Source organism: Staurois parvus, unplaced genomic scaffold (genome assembly GCF_062004578.1).
Source record: "Staurois parvus isolate SC_StPar_1 unplaced genomic scaffold, SC_StPar_1.0 ptg000309l, whole genome shotgun sequence".
In the NCBI taxonomy this organism is placed as follows: domain Eukaryota; kingdom Metazoa; phylum Chordata; class Amphibia; order Anura; family Ranidae; genus Staurois; species Staurois parvus.
In genome coordinates this window covers 753,657-768,867 of record NW_028318105.1, presented here as the reverse complement: position 1 = coordinate 768,867, position 15,211 = coordinate 753,657, and the positions used below count along the sequence as shown (strand labels likewise).

At 40.2% G+C, this 15,211-nt stretch overlaps 1 protein-coding gene across 2 annotated transcripts in view; it reads left to right on the top strand.

Annotated features, from left to right (window-relative positions):
* The window catches only part of TFPT (TCF3 fusion partner), a 152,193-nt gene that overhangs the window by 76,980 nt on the left and 60,002 nt on the right, over positions 1 to 15,211 (top strand). The window contains exon 4 of one of the 2 annotated variants that reach the window (XM_089683418.1): positions 3,576 to 3,642. The exons of the other annotated variant lie outside the window; for it this stretch is intronic. Within the exon in view, the coding sequence (XP_089539544.1) occupies positions 3,576 to 3,642 (67 nt within the window). The remainder of the gene's footprint in view (positions 1 to 3,575; positions 3,643 to 15,211) is intronic. 2 annotated transcript variants of the gene reach the window in all.

The following is a 15,211-nucleotide window of genomic DNA, read 5'->3' as shown; positions in this document are numbered from 1 at the left end:
AATCAGTGGTTGGTTTTTGTGGCTATCGCCGTTTGCAGGCAACCTATGTTACACTATGGAATTGCTGCAGGTCATAATTTGACAAGCATATGGGTGCAGGTGTACAGCCCTGAACACAGTGACCATTCAGGGCCACTTCCCCACGCCATCACACCTGTCAGATTAAAACCTGTGTTCATACAGCTGCTGTGTCCCCATAGTGTAACAGGTGGCTCTAGCCACATAAACAACCCACTCATTCATGCTGTACAGGCCAGAGGACCTGTGTGAATGGGGCATTTTTTACTTTTTTTTTTTTTTTTTTTTTTCCTCAGCTCGTTAATTTCAATGGCCTGCCTAATGTGTGGGAACATGCAAAAAATACTGCAGGCATATTATTTTAAAAGTGTGTTGCACCTAACCGTGCACATCTGCAAAGGGCATTGCATTTCTTTGCTGTGCTGGAAAATGTGTGTTCTTGCATGCGTTTCTGCACCACCAATAGTGTGAACAAGTCCTAAGGGCCAGTTCACACTATAGAAACAGTCTAGATGTGTTCCTGATGAGTTTTTGCATGCCCTTTTGGCATGCATGTTTAGTGTGTTCCAGTACATTTTGGATGCGTTTTGGACACGTTGCATTGCATTTTTGTATCCCTTCCAGTTAGTTTTTTCTACTTTCTTTTTATTCAATTTAATTAGGGACGTGTGCGTTTTAGTACATTCAAGGACATTTCAATGTGTTCCAGTACAGTTCTGTGCAGAAACAATGCAGCGTGGTCAACTTTGTTTACAGCACCTGCAATGCACTGAAAATGCAAGCGCTGATGTGAACTATGACATTGACAACCATATAACCTTCTTTCTGTGCGTTTGTGATGCCGAAAAAGCAACTGAAACACTGGTCCTAAAGATTATTACAGGTAAGGGAACGGGACTGACCAGGTATTGTGAATTCAATCAGACTAGTGGTGATATACAATCAGCAATCGTATAATAATGTGAGATCTGAGCTGTAGCTGATAGAAAATGAGACACATTCGCTTGATCAGTAAATAGTTAAAAAGAGTGGGGCGGTGATTCATAGATTTGCATATGGGACAGGTGATGATGGGGTGGGGGAGGGGGTCAAGTTGTATAACGAGACAGATTTAAAAGAAGAGAAAAAAGTTACAATGAAATATACACAGCATGAAACTTGCACATTTCCTAATTGGCAGAAGAACAGTACGCAGGTAACATTCATCCACTTTCTAGTCATTAAGCAAAATCATAATTGATTGATCAATATTCCTGGCACTGACACAACCCAGAAAATTGATCTCCATTTTTTGGGATGTAGCCATGACTGGGATTAGAACCCATGACCCAAGTGCTGTAAGTTCTGAGCTCTAACCACTAAACCATTGTGGGAGACACAGTTTGAGCTATAATGTAGAATAGTTACATTGTTTAAAAATGATAAAGCGAGCGCTGGTCAAATGATATAGACTACTAAAATGGCATTACACAAGATAAATATAACCACGAACAGTAGTGCATGAACTCGTGAAAGGTCATCCACCCTTGTGACAGTGTACTACACTATTAAGCACCTTTCTGGCTCCTGTGGCTGAGCTAATTCCTCCCCAGGACCATTTGGGCACCCACCCTGATGGATGGATGGATGGAGCTGGATGACTAACCCATAGCTGCCAGCATACCGCTGAACCCCCAGATGTGTGATGTGTATAACCCATGCGCATTAATACTTTTGTTCTGGTGAGTGTAGACCAGTCCCAAGGGTGGTTTACCTTTCACGAGTTCACGCACTACTGTCCGTCACGGAGAGACCACACGTGCCATTCATAGGCACTCTCTGAGTTGGTACTCTGACACGAAGGACATTCCATTATTCAGGAATGATTATATGAACTTATTTTAGCACCATTTATCATTTTACATCATTATTGCAATTCTTTGCACTTTTTGGTTTTTACATGCGTTCATTATTGATCACATGCATTTATAGTGCTGCACTTGTCTTTAACATAGAATAATTACGTGATTACAGAGAATGAAGATATCTAATTATATTGGGAAATTAGAAGTATTCAAATTATTTGAGCTATAAGTGTGAAAATGTTTAACATTTGAAAATAGAATGTATGACATTCATTAGTAAATGCATTAGTTTCCTGATCATTTTGGAGAAACCGCAAAAAAAACAAAAAACAAAACAATTCTAATATAGGTGTACTATTTATTACATTCTAAAGATTCTCTTTTGCTAATAGGAAAACGCCAATGCTAATAAAGCCCGCGCTTGTGCGCCATCTAGTGAATATATCCGGTATTGCACCTAAAAATATGCCAGACGCGATACCACATTTACTAATAGCAAAGTAGACGTTGGTTAATGAGATTGCTAAACGCCGCTCAGAAGACTGACAAGTCTTGATTGAATTAATTGAGTCTGCCTGAATAGTCAGAGTCTGCTAGCAGACTCACGTCTTAGTGAATCAGGGCCATGGAGTCTAGGCATTTTCTCAATAGGTCTTCCAATCCGTCCCACAGTACAAAAAACATTGTTGAAATAGCGGTACCATGCTAAAATAATGTTCGCAAATATTGAGAGGTCATCATCCGCGAACTATATGCGCTCCCCTGGTTGTGAAGGGTCTAAGGTGATTGCCCACAACCCAACTGAGATTTTCAGTAAGGGATCCTCTACCTGTAATTATAGGTCTGCTTGGGAGTTTGGAGGTGTTTTTGTGTACTTTGAGGAAAACATAGAAGTTAGCAAATCTTGGGAAGCTAGTTCAGATGAAGTGCTATGTAGGTTTTGAAATTGTTATTGTAATATACTCGATCAACCAAAAAAATTTTATATGCGCTGGGGTACGTCCCTATTATTGTGCACTGTCCCACAAGATGTTTGGCGGGCCGATTGGCACCATCATTCAGCTTTTTGAGCTGTCTGGACAATTTGGGGGTGCTTTTTCCTGAGGACGCCATCTACACTTTTGTCCACCACATTAACCTACTTTTTCTACTGGACTTAATCTACCTGACCATGAAGCTTGGCCTACATCCAAGGGACTGGTGAGACTTGTTCACTTTAACTAGTTTCCATCTAGAGTCAATTTGAGGTTTATCCTTATACAAATGTTGCTGTGTGTCCTCCTACTTTTAGGTCTTATTTCTACAATAAAAATTGGCATTTTGTTTTTAGATGATTTTTTTTGTGTGGCTCTGCCTCTAAAGTCCCAGGGGGCTTCCATTGTTCTATATTGTGTACCTGACTCGGAGTATGTTAACATGCCTTGGTGGGTACTTAAATGTTTTCCTTTTGACATAGCTAGTGCTGTGTCTTTTTTTTTTTTTCCAGCTACTTTGTGCTTGGAGATTTGCTGTTATTCCTGGATACTTGTTGCTGACTCTGCTGGGTTCCTGATGTTCTTTTGGCCTGCTTTGAATACTCTTTTACACTTGAGGATTTTGGAGCCAACAAACATGTGTGCACGAGGCCTTAGTGGGCTTTTATTATTATATTGTTTGTTTTTTTCTAGACCTACTTTTACAATACTGTTATTTTTTTGTTTTTTTTGTGCATAGATGTCTAATGAAAATCTTGGACGTTTATGGAGATGGATATAGAGAGAGCCACCTGACCTTACTAGAGGTAATACAAATTAACCCCTTACTATTTAAAGTGATACTAAACACACACACGCTGTTTAATTTACATTAACCCTTCTCTTTGTGTATATGGATGATGGCACTGTATTTATTTTAATAAAAAGAAATTGGAGTACCTCTTTTCATAATTGACATACAAAATAGCTGTCACATGACCCAGCTCTTTCCCAGCCTGTCTGCAGGGAAACACCAGTTGGAGGAGCTTCTAGTCCTCTGTTGCTAGTCACTTGTTTTGTTAAAAAAAAAAAAAACAGCCCTTGGAATTCAGAGGAAAAATATATATTTCATAATTTATTAAAAATAAATGTTTGAAATCATCATACAAATATGTATTTGAACTCAAATCTTTGTGCAAAAACACGGTGTGGGCTGTCTGGTGTGTGTGAGGGGGGGGGTTATTAATGATAAGACTTATTAATGCCATCCCAGTCTATTGCTTGTATGTGCTCAGAATTACAGGGAGGTGAAGTCTCCATCAAACAACATGTAATATCCTGCCCCCATCGTGTTTAGTAGGCATGGAGGAGGAGGGAGAGAGTGGGCTGTTATTTATCCCTGTATTTACACCCACAATTGTGACTTTAATAGTCCATGTGGATTGCAGATATACAAAAGAAAAGGAAATTATCAGCTCAGAAAGGAAATGAAACTGAACCATGCTCAGTAGATATGGCAAAGGCTGCTCTACACAATCTCAGGCTTCAGCATGAACACAGACAAGGAGGGAGGGACAGAAAACGGCAGGATCAACCAGCTTTTTTGTAGAATACAGAAAACAAATCCCCTAATGACTGAGTGAGTATAAACAGCATGTAATAAAGCACATTCTGACCAATGCACAGAGCAAGGTCCATAAGAGACATGGCTGAGTGAGTTTGGGGTGCACAGAGTCCTGACCTCAACCCAATATAACACCTTTGGGATTAATTAGAGCGGAAACTGCAAGGCAGGCCTTCTCATCCAACATCCATTCCTGACCTCAGAAATGTGCTTCTGGAAGAATGGTCAAACATTCCCATAAGACACACTCCTAAACCTTGTGGACAGCCTTTTCAGAAGAGTTGAAGCTGTTATAGCTGCAAAGGGTGGGCCAGCTGAATATTGAACCCTACGGACAAAGACTGGGATGCCATTAAAGTTCATGTGCGTGTAAAGGCAGGCATCCCAATAATATATATATATTTTTGTAAAATAATATATATAGATTTGTCAGTAAACCTTTACATTTTGGCACACTAGATTTGTTGATTTGCACACACACAAAAGTACAGTGCCTTGAAAAAGTATTCATAGCCCTTGAAATTTTCCACATTTTGTCATGTTACAAACAAAAAAATTTATTTTATTGGGATTTTGTGTGAAAGACCAACAAAAAGTGGCACATAATTGTGAAGTGGAAGGAAAATGATAAATGGTTTTAAATTTTTTTTTACAAATAAATATGTGAAAAGTGTGGCGTGCACTTGTATTCAGCCCCCCTGAGTCACTACTTTGTAGAACCACCTTTTGCTGCAATTACAGCTGTATGTCTCTACCAGCTTTGCACATCTAGAGAATGAAGTTTTTGCCCATTCTTCTTTGCAAAATAGCTCAAGCTCTGTCAGATTGGATGGAGAGCGTCTGTGAACAACAATTTTAAGTCTTGCCACAGATTCTCAAATGAATTTAGGTCTGGACTTTCTGGGCCATTCTAACACATAAATATGTTTTGATCTAAACCATTCCATTGTATCTCTAGCTGTATGTTTAGGGTCGTTGTCCTGCTGGAAGGTGAACCTCTGCTCCAGTCTCAAGTCTTTTTCAGACTCTAGCCAGTATTCTTCTAAGATTGCCCTGTATTTTGGCTCTATCCATCTTCCCATCAACTCTGATCAGCTTCCCTGTCCCTGCTGAAGAAAAGCATCCCCACAACATGATGCTGCCACCACCATGTTTCACGGTGGGGATGGTGTGTTCAGGGTGATGTGCAGGTTTAATTTTCCGCCACACATAGCGTTTTGCTTTTAGGCCAAAAAGTTCAATTTTGGTATCATCTGACAAGAGCACCTTGTTCCACATGTTTGCTGTGTCCCCCAGATGGCTTCTTGCAAACTGCAAACGGGACTTCTTCTGGCTTTCTTTCAACAATGGCTTTCTTCTTGCCACTCTTCCATAAAGGCCAGATTTGTGAAGTGCACAACTAATAGTAGTTTTGTGGACAGATTCTCCCACCTGAGCTGTGGATCTCTGCAGCTTCTCCAGAGTTACCATGGGCCTCTTGGCTGCTTCCATGATTAATGCTCTCCTTGCCTGGCCTGTCAGTTTAGGTGGACGGCCATGTCTTGGTAGGTTTGCAGTTGTGCTGTACTCTTTCCATTTCCAGATAATTGGATTGAACAGTTCTCTGTGAGATGTTCAAAGCTTGGGATATTTTCTTTCTTTTTTTTTTTATAACCTATCCCTGCTTTAAACTTCTTCACAACTTCTTCCCTGGCCTGTCTGGTGTGTTCCTTGGCCTTCATGATGCTGTTTGTTCTCTTATGTTCTCTAACAAACCTCCTGAGGGCTTCATAGAACAGCTGTATTTATACTGAGATTAAATTATATACTGGTGAACTCTAGTTACTAATCACCTGACTTCTGAAGGCAATTGGTTCCCGTTAGGGTTATCAGAGTAAAGAGGACTGAATACAAATGCACGCCACACTTTTCAGATATTTATTTGTAAAAAAAAATTTGAAAACCATATATAATTTTCCTTCCACTTTACAATTATGTGCCATTTTGTGTTGGTCTATCACATAGAATCCCAATAAAATACTTTTACGTTTTTGGTTGTAACTTGGCAAAATGTGGAACATTTTCAAGGGGTATGAATACTTTTTCAAGGCACTGTATTATTCCTAGCAAATTCATTCAAGACCATGTTGCAAAAATGAATACACCCCCATGAAAGTCTTAGGAGCAAAGCTAAATTTTAGAAAACAAAATCTTAATTAAGAATTCAACTATAGGTGAGTCTAATTATTCATTAAACAGGTGTCCAGCAGACAGTTGATTATAAAATGGCATTACTTAACAAAGAAATCCCCTTCCCATTCCATGCTGTCAGCAATGGCACCACATGGACGAGAAATGTCTGTCAGAAAGGCCTGAGAAAATAATTTCTTTACAAAAATGTGAAGGCTACAAAAGGATCAGCAAAGCTTTACTTATCAGTCAGAATACTGTAGCAAAAGTGATACAAAAATTTACCAAAGATGGAACTGCAACCATCTCACAGAGACGTCCAGGCCATCCACAGCAGTTAACACGTCATCAGGAGTGTCTTCTAATGAAAAGGGTTGAAAAAAAAAAATCGCCATGTAAGTTCACTGCAGTTGGCTAAAGAAATAGAAATCCAAACTGGGGTGATTGTTTTGCGTGACACAATACAGTGTACACTGCAGAGAGATGACATGCATTAGTGTCGTCCACAAAGGAAGGCTCTTCTAATGCCCATGCACAAAAAGCCCACATAGAATTTGCCAGAGCCCATGCTGAAAAATAAGACTACTGGGATTCTGTACTCTGATGAGACCAAGATAAATGTTTTTGGCTTCAAAACAGTATGGCGTTGCAAAGGTGTGGAGTACACAGAAAAATGCATGATGTTTAAAAGTGAAAAATGGTGATGGGGCTGCATGAGTCCTGCTGGTGTCGAGGATCGGCATTTCATTGATGGTATCATGAATTCACAGATGTACTGCTCTATATTGAAAGAGAATGCTAATTCACAGATGTACTGCTCTATATTGAAAGAGAATGCTACCATCACCCGGTGCCCTTGGTCGTCGTGCACTTTTCCAACATGACAATGATCCAAAACACACATCTAAGGCACCTGTTGCATTTCTGAAGAACAGGGTGGAAGTAATTCAGTGGCCAAGTATGTCTCCTGGTCTGAACCCAATCGTACACCTATGGGGAATTCTGAAGAGACAAGTTGCGCATCACTCTACATCCAGCCTCTAAAGGTCATTCTTGGAGAATGGAAAAATATAGGTGTTGCAATATGTCGCCAACATGTTCATGGCATGCCTAGAAGACTTGGTGCTGTTCTTAGAAATCATGCAGGTCATAAAAAATACTAGTAGTCATTTTTCTTCTGGGGTGTATGCATTTTTGCATCAAGTAGTTTTGAGTAAAACTGAAGATTTTGTAATCTAAGTTATTAACTTTCATGTAATGCGCTAAACAAATGTTCTGTAAAACTCATTTTGTCAAAATTGTAGAAACTGTACTTGTGTTCTTTTGAGATATTGATTAAAATCTTACTTTTCAAAAGGGGTGTACTCATTTATGCTGTGCACTATATATACATTTATTTTTTTTTTAACACAAAGTTGTCACTTAAATGGTGGCCATGGGTATATGTGGACTTACACCCCAAAATACATTCTGCTATGTCTACCAAGTATGGGGATGCTTTTTGGGAGCCTAGCCACATACAGGAGCCTGAAATCCAATGATCACTTTGAAAGCCTGAAGGTGTGCAACTTCCTCATTTCACTTCCTCACTACCTATCAGTTTTGGAGGCCCTGAAATGCCAGGATAGCACCAAACCCCCACAAAGTTACCTCTTTTTGGAAAGTAGACACCCCAAGGAATTTAAAAAGAGGCATGGTGAGTATTTTGCAGATCTAATTTTTTCTCACAAGGTTTCGGAATATAAAAAAAGAAGAAAAATGTTTTTGTTTTTCTTTCTTAATATTCCAAAAACTTGTGGCAACAAATGAGATCTGCAAAATACTCACAAGGCTTCTTATCAAATTCCTTAGGGTGTCTACTTTCTAAAAATGGGTCATTTGGGGGGATTTGGTGCTATCCTGGCATTTCAGGGCCTCAAACTGTGATAGGTAGTCAGGAAGTGTTATAAGGAAATAAAGTGCTTTAAAAACCTGGAGGTGCTTATTGGATTTTGGGGTCCTGTACTTGGCTAGACTGTCAAAAAGTCTCTCAATTGTGGTATCCCCATACTCAGGAGAAGTAGCAGAATGTATTTTGGGGAGTAATTCCTCATATGCTCATGGCATGTGTGAACAATAAATTATTTAAGTGACAATTATTTTGTGTAAAAAAACACAATTGTCATTTTCCAAACATTTTTGGTAAGAAAAATTAATTATTCTATTGATTCAACATGCCTCAGCAAATAGCTTGGGGTGTCTACTTTCCAAAAAGGGGTCATTTTGGGGGTGGGGACATTTTATGCTCAGCATTAGAAGTTTATGCCACACATCACTCACTCTTCTAACCACCTGAAGACCAAGCCTTTTCTGACACTTTTTGTTCACATGAAAAAAATCTGTATTTTTGCTAGTAAATTACTTTGAACCCTCAAACATTATATATTTTAAAGCAGACACCCTAGTGAATAAAATTGTGGATGCTGAATTTTTTTATGTCACATAGTACTCACGCAGCGATTTTTAAAACTCAATTTTTTTGAAAAAAATACACTTTTTTTTTAAATTTTAAAGCACAAAAACACAATATATTGGTAAATTATTTGGTAACTCATAAAAAAATGATGCTATGCTAAGTAAAGAGATGCCAAACATGATATTCTTTAAAACTGCACATGCCCCGTGCAATGGCAACAAACTGCATACATTTTTAATATCCATAGGCAAAGCTTTAAAAGCCTTTACAAGCTACCATTTTAGATTTACAGAGGAAGTTCAGTGCTATAATTACTGCCCTTGATCTGGCGTTCGTGGCGATACCTCACATGCATGGTGCAACCGCTATTTACATACTGGGACAGGGTCAACTCTTGCGCACACAAGTGCACGCACGTGGGGAGTGAGGGTACTTTTCTTTTTTTTTTTTTGGTTATTTTGATTTTTTTTATTATTTGTACACTGTCCCTTTTTTTCATTGTTTTTTTTTTTTTTTGATCACTTTTAATGCGATCACAGGGAATTCAAATATCCCCTATAACTTCAATGGGCATTGTCATATATTCTTTTTTGAGAAATCTGGGGTCTATCAGACTCTAGATATCTCATCTGCCCTTACATTATCTAATCAAAACAAGATTGGTGTAATCAGATGCTTTCCCAATTTATAAATGGCGCTGTTTATATCCTGCAAAACTAAAGTGATGAAATGTTCATAGCTTCCGATTTCTTAGACTATAGAGATGATTGGCACCATTCTGGTCTCCAATCAGCTCTATGTTCAGCTGGCAGAAACACCGGCTGCATTCTCAGGTTCCCCCAATTGCATGGGACTGCCCAAGAAGGCCAAAGAAGGCAGCGGAGGAGGGAGGGGGGCATCCTCTCCCGCTGCTTGCAAAAGCAATCCTGCAGCTAATTAGCCACTAGGATTGCTTTCACATGAAAGCCCATCGCTGGCTGAAAAAAAACAATACCAGGACAATGCCTGCAGCAGTACGTCACTGGCCGTTGTTGGGGGTGTACAGTATATACTATGTTCTTCCTTTTTTTTTTTTTAATGCAGCCTGTGGACTGAATGAAAAAAAGAAGAAATCTCTGCCAGAAAAAGTGTGTGGTATGCCCACGACTAGAATATACCTCCCTGCATCCACCCACTTCTAATGGTGAACACACATGAAATGTGCCAACAAATATTATAAAATATATATGCCGAAGCATTGGGGCCATCCACCCCAGGCCCCCATGCTTTGGCATACAGTCAGGTCCATAAATATTGGGACATCGACACAATTCTAACATTTATGGCTCTATACACCACCACAATGGATTTGAAATGAAATGATGTGCTTTAACTGCAGACTGTCCGCTTTAATTTGAGGGTATTTACATTGAAATCAGGTGAACGGTGTAGGAATTACAACAGTTTGCATATGTGCCTCCCACTTGTTAAGGGACCAAAAGTAATGGGACAATTGGCTTCTCAGTTGTTCCATGGCCAGGTGTGTGAAATTCCCTCATTATCCCAATTACAATGAGCAGATAAAAGGTCCAGAGTTCATTTCAAGTGTGCTATTTGCATTTGGAATCTGTTGCTGTCAACTCTCAAGATGAGATCCAAAGAGCTGTCACTATCAGTGAAGCAAGCCATAATTAGGTCCAAAAAACGAAACAAACCCATCAGAGAAATAGCAAAAACATTAGGCGTGGCCAAAACAACTGTTTGGAACATTCTTAAAAAGAAGGAACGCATCGGTGAGCTTAGCAACACCAAAAGACCCGGAAGACCACGGAAAACAACTGTGGTGGATGACCGAAGAATTCTTTCCCTGGTGAAGAAAACACTCTTCACAACAGTTGCCCAGATCAAGAACACTCTCCAGGAGGTAAGTGTATGTGTGTCAAAGTCAACAATCAAGAGAAGACTTCACCAGAGTGAATACAGAGGGTTCACCACAAGATGTAAACCATTGGTGAGCCTCAAAAACAGGAAGGCCAGAATAGAGTTTGCCAAAAGACATCTAAAAAAGCCTTCACAGTTCTGGAACAACATCCTATGGACAGATGAGACCAAGATCAATTTGTACCAGAGTGATGGAAAGAGAAGAGTATGGAGAAGGAAAGGAACTGCTCATGATCCTAAGCATACCACCTCATCAGTGAAGCATGGTGGTGGTAGTGTCATGGCGTGGGCATGTATGACTGCCAATGGAACTGGTTCTCTTGTATTTATTGATGATGTGACTGCTGACAAAAGCAGCAGGATGAATTCTGAAGTGTTTCGGGCAATATTATCTGCTCATATTCAGCCAAATGCTTCAGAACTCATTGGACGCCACTTCACAGTGCAGATGAACAATGACCCAAAGCATACTGCAAAAGCAACCAAACAGTTTTTTTAAGGGAAAGAAGTGGAATGTTATGCAATGGCCAAGTCAATCACCTGACCTGAATCCGATTGAGCATGCATTTCACTTGCTGAAGACAAAACTGAAGGGAAAATGCCCCAAGAACAAGCAGGAACTGAAGACAGTTGCAGTAGAGGCCTGGCAGAGCATCCCCAGGAATGAAACCCAGCGTTTGGTTATGTCTATGCGTTCCAGACTTCAGGCTGTAATTGACTGCAAAGGATTTGCAACCAAGTATTAAAAAGTGAAAGTTTGATTTATGATTATTATTTTGTCCCATTACTTTTGGTCCCTTAACAAGTGGGAGGCACATATGCAAACTGTTGTAATTCCTACACCGTTCACCTGATTTGGATGTGAATACCCTCAAATTAAAGCTGACAGTCTGCAGTTAAAGCACATCTTGTTTGTTTCATTTCAAATCCATTGTGGTGGTGTATATAGCCAAAAATGTTAGAATTGTGTCGATGTCCCAATATTTTTGGACCTGACTGTATATCTTCTCCTTCTTCTTCTTCCTCCTCTTCCTTCTTCTTCTTCCATCCAACAGCACTGCACACTCCTTCTTATGTATATTCTGAGAGCAAGACCCTGTTCCTGTCAAAATAAACAGGTCGGTGCTGCAGCTGAAAGCATTCCTGCAAAGAAAACAGCAATGATTAACAGTAGAACAGTAACAATAAAACAGTAAAAGTGTAACAGTAGAACAGTAACAATAAAACAGTAAAATTGTAACAGTAGAACAGTAACAATAAAACAGTAAAAGTGTAACAGTAGAACAGTAACAACAAAAAAAAATACAACTATTTTTGGTTTTTAAAATTTTAAATTTTTTGAGGAATTTGTACTTTTTTTTTCACTTTTTTTTTTTTTTTTTAAACTTTAACTTTTTAAAACAGATTGTAGGGTCTCTCCAAATGCGATAGCCAGTTTTCTGACTACCTAACATCTTTAGAGACCCTTTGCATTTATGTACCCTGAACTGTGCCGTGTTGTACTTTATACTAATATTCAACTAGTGTATGGTAGCGACGGAAGCAGTCCTTGATGCAGAGGCCAGGTTGGCCAGGACAGGAGGGACAAAAGAAAAAAAAGACTGCCACGCCTAATTCCATATCTGCTACAGACACAACATATTTTTTGGGGGTTCCTCTGGGTTGGGGTACCAGGAATGGCATCAGGAAAATGCCTCTCATGCAGGCGGCTAACTGCCTCTGGATTACAGGTTTGGGCCACAGCACTTTCTGGATACAAAAGGCCGTCATGATCGCTTCCTGGAATTTTAGGAAGGATCCACTATGTCCAGTTGCTTTGTAAAGCACAAAAGCATTATATAGAGCCAATTGAAATAAATAAACAGACACTTTTTTTTGTACCGGCATCTGGCTTTTCAGGAAACTAAGTACGGTTTCATCATCTGGTCGTTGAAGTCCACCCCTCCCATGTTAAGGTTATAATCGTGGACACAGAGGGGCTTCTCAACACCAGCTGCCATGGTAATTTGGATGGCCGCATCTGCATGAATGGAAGACAGGACGAAAATATCCCATTTGTCCTTTCACTTCACTACACTGCGAGCAATTCCTTATTTCTCAAGCAGGCTTTTTCCCCCTTTCTAAGATGGGTATTTACAAGCCGTTGGGGGAAACCCCGGCGATTAGGTCGCACAGTGCCACATGCGCCAATTCCACAATTGTGCAAATGTCTAAATAGTGGCACGCTTGAATAAAAAAACATTTAAAAAAAATTTTTTAAATGTGTAAAAAAATTGTTTTTTAAAGGAAGTCATGACAGTGAAGAACTAGACGCTTTTCCAGCATCTATGGACAGATATAAATACACATGTGCAGAACACATTTTAGCCATCTGCCGTGAGCGCTTTCTTTTTAGACGCTGTTTAGTAGTAAATCTCTGTGTGGAGTCCTTTGACAGACGGCACTAGATTGCGTCTACTGTTTTTAAGAAACAGCACTATTTGTAGCTAGGCATATCTTTATGTATTCTAATTTGATTTCCTTAGTTTTATTGATTCTGTTTTCGTTTCTTATCCTTTATAATTATTTCTGTAATGATTTTACATATTTCAAAGGTCTAGATAATATATTTTTTGACAGCTGAATCTAAAAATAAAGGTTCGCAATTAAAAAAACGTGAAAAAAAATGGCGTGGGGTCCCCCCTTCCATCCATACCAAGCCCTTCGGGTCTGGTATGGTTATTAAGGAGTAACTCCACGTCAAAATTTAAAAAAAAAACGGCGTGGGGTCCCCCCAAAATCCATACCGTACCCTTATCCGAGCATGCAGCGCGGCAGGTCAGGAAAGGGGGTGGATGAGCGAGCGCCCCTCTCCTGAACCATACCAGGCCACATGCCCTCAACATGGGGGAGGTAGGGGCCTCTTCCCCACATCCCTGGCCAGTGGTTGTGGGGGTCTGCGGCGAGCAGGGGGCTTATCAGAATCTGGAAGCCCCCTTTAACAAGGGAGCCACCAGATCCCGCCCCCCCCCCCAATGTGAATGAGTATGGGGTACATGGTACCGCTACTCATTCACAAAAAAAAAGTGTAGTGTAAAAAAACACAGGACACAGTCTTTAACAAGTCCATTAATAAAACAAAAATCTCAAAGAATGTCCCCCGAAGTAGATCCAACGTCAATCACGAAGCCCGCTGCCGGCGACCAAGAAAAAAGAAAGGTTCCGTGTCTGACGCTGGCTGCCAGCCTTCTGCTGTCAGTATGGGTGACCACTCTTAAATATGTAAGGGGCGGGGCCACTTGGGGACATCATCCGAGTGACCCCGCCCAATGTGACATTGATGTCACATGGGGTGGGATCACATGCGTGATGTCCCCGGGTAGCCCCGTGTCCTGTGTTTTTTTTTTTTACACTACACTTTGGGTTTTTTTGTGAATTAGTAGCGGTACCATGTACCCCATACTTATTCACGTGGGGGGGCGGGATCTGGGAGCCCCCTTGTTAAAGGGGGCTTCCAGATTCTGATAAGCCCCCCGCCCGCAGACCCCCACAACCACCGGCCAGGGTTGTGGGGTAGAGGCCCTTGTCCCCATCAACATGGGGTCAAGGTGCTTTGGGGGGCCCCCCTGCCCCAAAGCTCCCCCCATTTTGAGGGCATGTGGCCTGGTATGTTTCGGGCGGGCGGCGCTCGCCCCCCCCCCTTTCCTGACCTGCCAGGCTGCATGCTCGGATAAGGGTCTGGTATGGATCTTGGGGGGAACCCTACTCCGTGTTTTTTTTTTTTTTTTTAATTTTTGGCGTGGAGTTACCCCTTAAGATTCATACCAGACCCGAAGGGCTTGGTATGGATGGGAGGGGGGATCCCACGCCATTTTTTTTTTTCACATTTTTTTAATTGCGAACCTCTATTTTTAGATTCAGCTGTCAAAATATATATTATCTAGACCTTCGAAATATGTAAAATCATTACAGAAATAATTATAAAGGATAAGAAACGAAAAAAGAATCAATAAAACTAAGGAAATCAAATTAGAATACATAAAGATTATTTATTAACGTGTCGGTTTTTAAATGTAATTCTTTTTTTTTTTTTTTTTTCTTCACTATAGCTCAGGAATTCAGCTGTCACTTCCCCCAGCTAAAAGAGAAAGTTTTCTGTAGTTTATATCACAAAAGGAAACAATATTTACTTTTAGTTTATTAAAAGATACAAAGTTTTCTGTAACTTCGGGGAAAGTGATATATAAGC